Source organism: Aedes aegypti, unplaced genomic scaffold (assembly GCF_002204515.2).
Source record: "Aedes aegypti strain LVP_AGWG unplaced genomic scaffold, AaegL5.0 Primary Assembly AGWG_AaegL5_hic_scaff_1119_PBJ_arrow, whole genome shotgun sequence".
Classification (NCBI taxonomy): domain Eukaryota; kingdom Metazoa; phylum Arthropoda; class Insecta; order Diptera; family Culicidae; genus Aedes; species Aedes aegypti.
In genome coordinates this window covers 10,335-22,073 of record NW_018734536.1, presented here as the reverse complement: position 1 = coordinate 22,073, position 11,739 = coordinate 10,335, and the positions used below count along the sequence as shown (strand labels likewise).

Genomic DNA, 11,739 nt, shown 5'->3' with positions numbered 1-11,739 from the left:
GATGTTTTATACGCCTATGAATGATGATTGCAACTCCCCCACATGCCCCATCAAGTCGATCATTACGATAAACAAAAAAGTTAGGATCTCTTTTGAGTTTAGATCCACGTTTTAAATACGTTTCGGTAATAACTGCTATATGCACGTTATTAACCGTAAGAAAATTAAACAGCTCGTCCTCTTTACCATTCAGAGAACGAGCATTCCAATTTAAAATATTTAAATTATTATTTGGATCCATTATTAATAGCATCTTTAATTTCACGTTTTGTGAGAGGCTACCTGATCTGCCGAACCGTAATTTCGGGTGAAATTGACCATTTTTCACGGTTTTTCTTTTCTGTTTTCTATAATGTTGACAATGCCAAACAACTGAATGCAGGAAAACAAGTACCAAGGTGTGCTTCATTGACTCATGTACCGAAATTTTCTAAGAAGTGTCTAAATCGGGAAATCTCATTTCTGGGTGAAATTGATTACATGTTAATGCGATTATTGTTAGTTTTCAAACCAACTCTATATAATGAATTTGAGCTCCCTAAATCAAAATATGCTTACTAAATTCTTAACAATACAATATTTATAGAAATAATGATTGGTTTAATTTCAAGAATTACACGTGAAACGCCTAAATGTATGCAATTTCCTAAGGAATTTCCTGAGTTCTGGTTTGGGCATACACTGGGCCCACAGTTATGAATCATTTAAGCCTCAGCTTAAATTTGATTAATTATAGAGAGCAAAATAAACAATATTTTTTGATGAAATCAATGCCAAACGGTGCAGTTCATGCACAATGTTGTAATTAAATTTGTTGAAAACATTTGAAATTTACACTTATTTGACATTGTCGTAAACCACAATTTATGAATCGGCAAAAAAGTTGTCCACGATATGAATCAATGTGAGCACGATTTATGAATAAGTTATTTACTTTCAATTATTTTGCAATTAAATGCTATATAGTTCATATGTTTATTAGAACACTGCCTCGGACAACATTAATTACATCCGGAGGTGAACCGGAACCAAGTATTTCAAGAATCTGCATGACATTGCATAATTTTTAATGTTGCTACTGAGCGGGCTGAACTAGTGAACATTGAATTTGTTGATTTATATGCTTCTGGAGCATGTTTGTTTGGAGGATGATGGCAGGTAGTGTAATTAGACAATCATAAGATCTAGATTGCAGAACTCGTAAATGCTTGAACTTTCGACTGCCTTTACTGCAGTGATAAAAATTCACACGTTCGATTTATGAATTTAAAATTATGGATCGATTCATGAACGTCCAAATGGAATTGCTGTGATTTTCTTGCAAACTTCGTGTGTGTTACACATTCAATTCCGTTGTTTTGGTTCATGGATTGATTCATCAACCGATTACAGAGATTCCAATTTTTTTTCCACATAAGTTCCCGAAGCTTTCCCTTCAGATTTGTATGCGTCCACCTATGGACGCATAGATCATCACCCAACACGGAATCAGTGTGTTTTGCTTATGGTTAGCTTGTGTCATAATCATTATGTTCAAGTTGGTCAATCAATCGATTTTGCGCAATGAGTTTATTATGTTGAAATCGATGAGCTTTGCTATCGATTTCCATGTGCAAAACTTCTAAATTGTTTGTGATCAACCCATAGCAAACTTATCTGCGGTTGGACCTCGTGTCGAACAAGAGTCATCATCATTCTTCCAAAGAGAAGAAGCAAATTTTGAAGCTGAATGTATTATATGAAAATTTGTGAATTCAATTTTTCTTTTATCAGTAAAGTTGTCCGACGTTTTTATTTTTAAAAAGTGTGAATATCTTTTACTTTACTCCATGTGTCTGATAAAAGAGCCAACAGTTTAGCCTGGGAGTTGATCTAAAAAAACTTACGTGCAACAATAGTGATCATAAAATGACAAACAATTGGTATGATATCAATCAGAGAGGATGCAAACCAGTTCTTTTCCTTTCCACTCGTTGCTTTTGGTCCTTCTGCAAAAGCAATACCCCGTTTGTATAGCGAAATTATGAAGAACCTATCAGGGGTAATTAAAAAAATTCTTTACATTTTTTGCGTCTATACTGTTTCGTTTTGTTCCTCACAAATTTAGGATTTTTTATTTAACCAAAAACTATTCAACATAATAATCTTTGAGGCCTTACATAAAAAACGTCCACAATTAGCCATATAAGACTATAAACCCCCAAATAACTTTTTCCATAAGAATTTGTTTTTTTCCAAAATCATGGAAATTCATTTGTATGTTCAGATTACTTCTCCAAAAAAAAGAAATTCCGTGGTTTATAAACGGTCCCAAACCACTTTTGCTCTCCCGTAACAAAATTATACATTGGAAAGAATTTGAAACTAAGAATCTAACTAACTAAGAATCAGTTTTAAAAATACTAAGCACAAATAGTTTGAACGCTGATTCATAAACTGTGACTGGTGTGTATATTTCCCACAATTTATTGATCAAGTATTTTACTCAAAAATCTTAGCCAAATCCGTATAAATACGCATTTATCTCTCATAGCTATGTTTATTGAATCTGTAAAAGTTGTCTGGGGCTTAATCTCTCACAAAAAAACTTTGAAACAAACTTTAAAACGTCGTTTTTAGCTAAGCGTCAATAGCCACACGGCTTACAAAGTTGGCAAAAAATACAGCCCAAATAGCTACAAAAATAATTTAGTAATATTGTTGGTTCATACTGCGATCAAGAGCTTTTTACCTGAGATAAAAAGGCTTGGAATGACTGAACACTTTGTGTTGCTTATCAGTAAAAATGATTCTGTAATGCTTTGTGATAAGTTTGATAATCAGGTATCAGAAGGTATCAGAAGGCCGGCTCCAGAGGCACGTTCCCCGCCATTTGGGAGATTTGTGCCATCGCCATATTTGAGCCTATTTCATCATCTACCCGATGGGAGAGGAAAGGGAAGGGGAAGATGGTATGAAATAGGAGTGGGGTCCCTTGAAGAGGGAAAATCGCATAAGCGAATTAAAAGCATGTAGCTCCATACCACAATGGGTTCGAACAGCGCCCTAAAAAGGACACTGCAAAACGCATGAGCGTAAAGAGAGCCTATAGCTCATTACCACAGCGGGTTAAGAATAACAGAATGTCCTGAAGATTCAGGTTTCTGAAATCAGTTTCACTTAATAAGTGTTAATCAAGTAATTGGAATCGCAATTACGCGAAGATTGGATAGTTACATATCAGGTGATAATGCGAGCTAATTTATAAGCCAATTCATTCCCAGTTTTTACAGAGTTCACTGAATTCAGTTCCTCAAATTGAGTTCGACGTGCGATAACAAGCTTAGACCTTTTGAAAGCAGCCTGACTATCTTACATATTCCTTTACAAATAGCCAGACGTCAACTCGTCCCGCGAAGGGAGTTGTGAGGAACAAAGTGACAAGCAATTGTGGGATTCACTTGAAGCAAGGACAAGTGTGTCCCGATTCACCGGAAGTGGAAACATTCAAATCACTAGGATTTCCAATGGACGGAGAGAATTCATAGAATTTGGTCACAATCAATTCCCAGTTTGTGGAGTATTACAAATGCAAAGTATGCGAATTTACATTCATATGTTCATATAGAGATGTAGCGATGATCAGATAATGATTCATCATCTGATACATGCCAATTCGTCAACTCGTGACTGATTCTGTTCAAGCAGAGCATTATGTCTAACACTTATTCTCTAGCAGATACCATGAAGGTTGGGCGATTCCCTGAAATAAGTAATCCAAGATTTGAACTACTTAAGCATTCCATCAGACTGGAGCTTCTCAAATTGATATTTGAGCTGCTCCAGATGATGTGATGAGTATCAGCATCACTGCCCACAATCAGCAGACGACCTTTTCATAGGCAGTGAACAACAACTCGTTTGAAATCATCCATTGGGGATGGTTCATCATGTGGTAAATACACCACAAAACGAAAGACGTATTTCCTATTGAGGTCATCAACAGAAATATCAATTGTGACAGCACATACATCTCTGGTTGTTAACTCAGAAATGAGTGTAGCAACGTCAGCGCTATTTACGAGCACGCATGCACGAGGTATGGCACGCGAGTTTGCCATTTCATGTTTCTGAAAGTAACAAAAACTGGGTCCACAAGGTTACCTAGATAAAAGTTCACAAAAGTAAGGTTTTTGCGCCATTTGAACTGTACCATTTGCATGAGTCTACAAAGATTGATCGTTGCTGATATTCTATGCTGAAGATTGGTTTAACTAAGCAATCCTAACCGTAGCCACTACCCAAACTAGGCAGGATTAAGCTTTTCGCAATCTCAGAACGAACAAGACCAGCAGCGAAAAAAACCAGATCGGTATCTCTTAAAAGTCGCCAAAGTCGAAAAGCACAGATGTGTAATACGCATAATGCGAAACCATAGAGGTGAAAATTTAAACTAAATTACAACGTATTAATAATCCCACCCTTATTTAGCCTCAGGCTTGAGGCTGAAGAAGGGCAGCCGATTATCTCGGAGAAACACAAGGTCACCTGCACCATTGCTCCGGGTAGCACAGGAAGGGCATAATACTGTAGAGGGCGCCCTGGTACTCCACAGGCTCCGTTTGCGGTTAGGTTTTATTTAGACCCCCCTAACCATTCATTCTTAGGCACGGTAAGCTTAAAGCCACATGAATTAGGGGTCACCTGTTAGGTGGACTATTACCACCGGAACAGGCAGTCCGTAGTGTTAATTCTTAGCCAATTGAAACAACCGCTACCGACACTACACGGCTATCTAGGCTGATCGGGAAAAGGAAGTTAACATTGATGATTAACTCCTGACGTGCCCAAACAGCCCCAATGTCTTCTTAAATCAGCTGATTCATAAATTGTGGGTGATTCAACTGCGTGGGGTTACTGTATATCCCAAGCATTCTCACAAACTTTCAGGTTTATACCATGTTCAAATCTATATTAAGAACTAGAAGTTTATGAATGTTTGTCAATACTGCACAGCACATGATTTTGGAATTTCACATTATTTTCATAAATAATTGAATTCGACAAACAACGTTCATTCAATGCAGGTTACATTGATATTTGTGCTCTATTAGGAAGAATTGAAATCAAGTGGCACGGTGATCAATTTCATCCTACTGATCAATTTCACCCGAATTTACGGTACCGATTAAGCTTCTGCTGCTTTGTTGTTCCGCATTTGCACCATTCATATGTTCATCATTCTAATGCTTCCACCTTTCAATCATCTCATCGTCCGTCTTTATTCCAGCACATTTGGGCTCGCGGTACAAGTTGAGTTTGTTTTTAAAATTAACGTGTCTTAAGAATAATACAGTTGCTCTATCTCTTAGCGCTTCAATTCTTCAACGGCGCTTTTTATATCGGAATGATGAATTTGCTGCCTTCGTTTCTGTTTACAACGTCCGGCAATGCGGCTTCAAGGCTTTGCGCGTAATCAGTTGCAACTTCGGGTAGCTTGAGTCGATCCAAGTTGTACGGGCAACGATACCGAATATTGCTCACAATGGATAGTCTTTGGCGCACTTTAACCATCACAAAAGTAGTGGTCCTAATCGGTGTTTGCGCCACGATATGGTCTGACGTCGATATTTAGAACGTTGCAACTTCAACACATTTCCTGTGTAACAAAATTTAAAAGTGAGAGAAGCGGTCGTGAACCCGTTGAATTGGCAACGTTTCACCATGATAATTGAAGTAGAAGCAAATAAACAATAATAACGACAGACATTCTACTTCACGCGTTATCAATTGGAACGAGTCTTAACAGCTGATTCGTGAATTTAATGTTATTTCTTTGAGACTGCTGTAACAAGAGCAAGTGATTCCATTAACCTTTGGGCTGTCGCGCTGTTGTACTTTGTACAACAGTTGTGATTTATATGCTATCATTTTGCAACAAAGATATCTATCGACACCAAACCAAAATGTATTCCTCAAGAATCTTTTTAAGAACAATACTCCACAGTTTTTATTTACAGTATGGCTCTTTATAATACGGTAAAATCAACAAATGTACATGGAAGTCGCATAATAATGAACGCACTATGTGCGGTTCGATGAAACCACAGTTTGAAATCGTCATATCTCAAAATCCAGATAATATAGATACTTGGGGTCTTTTTTAAAGTTGTTCTGGAGGTGAAGCGCTATCTGATGGTATCTCATTTAATTCGGAATTTGACCGCTAGGTGGCACTAGTGGGCATGGAAGTTTTACTTTTGTTTTGCAGATATTTCTGGATCCTGACTATTTAGAAGGATGTCGTCAAAATTGTTTAGTAAGTTTAGGACTATCATTTATCGAGCTATCTGATTCAAAGTTTTGCCACTAGGCGGCGCTAGAGAGCATGAAACTTTTATTTGCAGATATCTCAGGAACCTGACCACTTAGAAGAATAGTGTCTTCGGCAAAGTGGTGCAGTAGCTCAAGGGTTATCATTATTTGAGCCAAGAAATAGGGTATTTTGACACCAGGCGGCGCTAGTGAGCATGAAATTTTTGTTTTGCGGATACTGCAGGATCTCGACTTTTTAGACAGGCACCTTCGACAAAGTTGTTCAGATGCTCAGGGACTATCATTATTTTACAAAATCTCGAACTTCAAGGATTAAACAAAGAAAGAATTTGAGCTACTGAACAACTCTGCCGAAGACACCATCTTTCTAAGTGATCAGGCTCCTGAGATATTTGCGAAACAAATGCGTTATGTTCAGTAGCGCCGCCTAGTGGCAAAATTTTGAATCAAATAGCTCAAACAATGATAGTCCTTGAGTTACCGAACAACTTTGCCGAAGACGTCATCTTTTTAAGCGGTCAGGATCATGAGATCTGAGAAACAAAAGTTTCATTCTCACTAGCGCCGCCTAGTGGCAAAATCCCGAATTTCTTGGCTATAATAATAATAGCCCTTAAATTACTGAACAATTTTGCCGAAGACGTCATCTTTCTAAGTGGTCAGACTCCGGGAATATTCGCAAAACCAAGGGTGTTGTACAAAGTACAACGCGCGACTACTCGCGTTACAATAATTCGCGCGACGACCGAAAGGTTAATATTGAAGTAAATTCGATTATCGAGGCCACTGTGTGATAAATATATAGCATGCAAGTTGCATGGGACCCAAATCGCCGTAGCAGTATATGCGGAGCTAATTAGCAAAACAAATCTGAGGTTCGAGGGTTTGAATCCCACAGGGCGAGGATTTTTTTGTTGTTGGAAATTTTCCCAAGGCGTAGAATATCGTTGTATATAAAAACATGCAAAAATGGCCAATTGACATAGAAAGCTCTCAGTCAATAACTGTGGAAGTGTTTGTAAGCCCGCTAAGCTGAGAATCAGGCTTTACCCCGGTTGAGACGTAAGGCCAAAAAGAAAAAAAATAAGTTACATGAGATAAAAAGCTTTTTAATAAAAACGGTGTGAAATGATATGAATTTAATATGAAGATAGATAGGCACAGTAATCAGACAAAGCAAACCCTAACCGGTTTGATAACAATGAGTCATAAAAGCCATATCGCGAGACACTCAGTTTCGCGAACCTCAATGAATGATCCAAACGCGCAACTGCGAGAGAAATAAAATATTGTCGAGCATGTTTATGCTATACAGCGGTTTTATTGAGATCTTTTTTCGCGAAGTGGAAGTGTTACGTGCGCGTCTCGACCGGCAACTATTGAGTGCGATTGTAGTTTTCATTGCGAAAAGGTTTTGTAATTAGACCGTCACCTTCGTAGGAAACAGTTCTATCCCCGGTGTCCATTGTCGTCAACGTAATGTTCAAAAGATGGGGTACCTAAGTCAATGATAAGCACATAAGTCGAAACAATGATGCTGATAAGACTACGAAGTATGAAAAAACTTATTTTATTTAGTATCTTTTAGCTTCCAATCGGATCAGTCAGCATTTAATATTCGAATAAAGTGATAACGCACAGGCTTGGACACAAAGAAAGATGGGCACACAAGACAACGATGCAGCCTTCGATAGGATTATGGAATCTGTTGTAGACGATGGTCCATTCCAAAAACGATACAATTTAATATTCAATGTTATTGGAGTGATGTTTTTTGCCATGACTGTAGTGAATGTTCTACTGATATTGACCGTTCCGGAGCACAACTGTATGGTGCCAGGCAAGGAGCAATATAATGTTAGTGCCATCGAGCGATGGAGAAATCTCACTCTGCCAAGGTAGCTGAAGGGTAAATATGGAATACATTATTGAACAAATAATTGAAACGATTGTTTTTCAGGGAGCCGAATAGCCGAGGCGAGTTGAGCTATAGTTCTTGTGCAATGTACAATATTTCAAAGTACCCAATAGGGACCAGTCCCAACGAGTGGAAATTTGAAGCCAATGAAACGATATCCTGTATTTATGGATATGAATACGATCGACAATACTTTGATTTGATACCAATAACGGAAGAAAATTGGGTCTGTGACAAGGAGCTGCATGCAACGAATATTTTTGCTTTCATACGATTTGCGGAAGTTAGCGGAACGTTTGTGCTAGGGCAGCTGGGAGATCGGTACGTATGCCTCGAAAATTTGTGTAAATCTACCCTTTTAACCCTCTAATGCCCAATCTGCCTATAGACGGAGTACACTTTGGAATTTTGTGTATTTTCTCGTTGCTGTGAAATCAGAATTATTTTATTTTTTTGGATTAAACCTTGGACCATAACAAAATTACCTTTACTCTTTACCCTTATCTTGTTCCACACGAGCGCATTTAGTTATTGTTTTGTGATCAATATCCCAATAATAACTTATTGTATCAATAATATTGTAATACATTATTGTAAATTACGCTCTTCAAAAAATGTATTGACATTTATTTTCTCGTTTTCTTTTTTTAAGGATAGGTCGCCTTCCGGTGTACTTGTTGAGCATAGGAGCCGCCACCATCGGTAGAACCTTGGCAGTACTGACCGCTTCACAATACTGGCTTTTCGCGGCGTTGGCTTTCATGGGAAGTTTTGCCTCCAACACCGCTTTCCAATCACCCCTAATTGTGGCCATGGAAATCTCCAAAGATGAAAACCGTGCTGCACTATCTCTGTGGCAGTTGTTTGGTTGGACAGTCGGTGTCTGCGTAGCTCCACTGATTCTCTGGTGGACTCGGAACTGGATTTGGTTCATGTTGATGACTTCCGTTCCTTGTCTGTTGTTCTATTGTATGCCACAATACAATATTGAGTCTCCACGATGGCTTGCTAGTCAAGGACGTTATCAGGACTGTATTCAACAGTTGAAGAAAATTGCCAAGGTGAATAAATCGAAATTTCATCTCACAGTGGAGGAGCTAAAAGAGAAGATACCGCAGAAAGAAGTCGAAAAGACATTCGGTATTGCTTCGTTGTTCAGTGGCTGGCACATGTCTAAGCTAACAACTTTGTTACTGATCTGTTGGATTTGCAACACTATTCCTACTTTCACGCTTTTTCTAATGAGTATGCAGATGGGTGGTAATCCATTTTTGAACCTATTCTGGCAAGGAGCCGTTGAATTACCTGCTTACTTCTGTGGTCAAGTGCTGTGCGATCGGATAGGGCGACGGCTAACCAACAGTGGTGCCTATCTGGGATCAGTCATATTCTGCATTCCCGTAATCTTGATTATTCATCATAGTGGCACCGAACAATACGTAACCGTATTTGCAGTCGTCATTAAGTTTTTCGTTTGCGTTACTTACTTTGCGCTGTATCTGCAATCATTTGAAGTGTATCCTACATCACTGAGACAAACGGGAACATCATTCGGAATCATCATATCTAACATATTTGGGGCACTTGGACCGTACATAGTGTACCTAGGAACAAACTATGATATCCGGCTTCCATTTGTGGCAATGGGACTAATAGGATTGTTAGGATTTTTCACTTCAATTTACCTACCAGAGACGCTATATCAAAAGTTGCCAGATACTATGGAAGAAGGACGACGATTCGGTAAGGACCAAGCGTTCTGGAGTTTGCCAAGGAAACCTAATCAGATGTGCACAGAGGTGGAATACAAACTAAGTCAGTATGAAGCAATAAGTGAATCTCAAACAGACTAGTATTAAAGCAAAACGAATGTGATTTTTATATTATTCGTGTTTTTTCAATTTCCATTCAATTGTATGAATAGTGCCTATATATTTCTAGAAGCCAATAAAAATCGAATTTAAAAAAATAGGTAATAAACAAACAAAAATAAATAATATTTACATTCAGAATATGATTTTATTATATTTTATTGATGATGACGTATGTTGATAGTTTAGAGAGCTTGTTTTCAAGAATTTAGTTTCCGACGATGTACTAAATATTTCGAAATTATTATTATTAATATTTATTAAGGAGGTTTTAACTTCAAAGTCATTCGCCTCCAGAATATTTCGAAATACATATTTCGCAAATAGAATACACAACAGTGATCGGTTTTTCGACATCTGTCAAGATTTTTTTTTAAATAGCTCACTTCTAAACGTTAAAAGCAATAACCTTGTGTTGCAATTCATATAGCAGCGATCAATATTTATTAAAGTATCGAATATTATTGAGATATGGTAAACCTCTTTCAAGGTCAGGGGTTTTATTTCAGTTTTACGAACAGAAATGCAATTATTTGATCGAAAAAGGTTCTTTGCAGATCTTCCAGTTCAAGAAGAATCACGGATTTTCATTCTACTGAAAATTTTCTAAGAACTGATTACTAAGCAACTAAGGAAGATTTAATTTTTAGGTCTAAGAGTTTGTTCAATTTTATAAACTTGTGTAGTGCACACACTGACCAGGCTACACACGTCACGTCGCGTTTAGATTTTTAGGTACCTCAAAAGCTGCTAACCATCGTCACCCAAATTTCATTCGTTCGTGTGGGAAAATGGGAAAACTTTTTCGCTCGTAGAATGTAAATTATGCAAACTTCCTCACACTAGGTATTTGCTGGCCAGTCACTGTCCCACATCCTAAGTTACATAGAGCGAATGCAAAAGCATATAGTTCAGCTCAGTCTGATCAACACTGTGTTAGCTAGCATGGACTACACTAAAACGAACGATATTGTTAACGTGGACGTACGATAAACAATGTAAAAAATGCTCTTCCCTCATAGTTTTCTAGTAACATGTAATGTAGGATTAATTCAAGAAACTTGCCTAATTGAACAATTCACTGGGACAGATCCTGCTTCTCAGCTTAGTATTAAACGTGCATTTCCACAGTTATTACTTGAGAGGTTTCTTAGGGTAAGTTGCAATTTTTGCATTCGTATATCGTGTGACAGGTACGATGATACTCTATACCCAGGGAAGTCAAAAAAAAATTCCATCACGAAAAGATCCTGGACCGACCGGGAATCGAACCCAGATACAGTAGCCGCGGACGTTATCACTATTAGTTAAGGAAGGAAAAAATCACTCAGGACACGAAAAATTTAAAAAAAAATCAATATTTATCCTTCTAATTACTAATATTAGTTCAAAAACGACTATGCACAAGCTTAGCACATTCCACTTGAACTCGTCAGCTTACTCCCGCTAGCAAGTAATACGTAGAAACTTTAAAATGATTACAAAATAATGAACAAAATATTTGTTCCTGTTGGTGCGAAACAAATCCCACCTCTGCAGATTCCGGTATAGAACAATTTATTATTTCGGAACGTGAATTAGAACCAATATTTGCTGGCATTTACAGCGGTTTTATTGTGATGTGGATGCTTGGAA

The 11,739-nt window shown here is 37.8% G+C and overlaps 1 protein-coding gene across 2 annotated transcripts; it reads left to right on the top strand.

Moving 5' to 3' along the window:
• Positions 1-7,766: 7,766 nt before the first annotated feature.
• On the top strand, positions 7,767-10,176 carry LOC5577506 (solute carrier family 22 member 5). Of its 2 annotated transcripts, none has more exons than XM_001656476.2 (4): positions 7,767-7,810; positions 7,904-8,213; positions 8,276-8,554; positions 8,886-10,176. In XM_001656476.2, the coding sequence occupies exons 2-4, from the start codon at positions 7,975-7,977 to the stop codon at positions 10,084-10,086; spliced, it is 1,719 nt and encodes a 572-aa protein (XP_001656526.1). In that variant the 5' UTR covers positions 7,767-7,810; positions 7,904-7,974; the 3' UTR covers positions 10,087-10,176. The 2 variants fall into 2 exon arrangements, with proteins under 2 accessions (XP_001656526.1, XP_021711759.1); XM_021856067.1 differs by having other exon boundaries at positions 7,769-7,810; positions 7,894-8,213.
• The last annotated feature ends 1,563 nt before the right edge of the window (positions 10,177-11,739 follow it).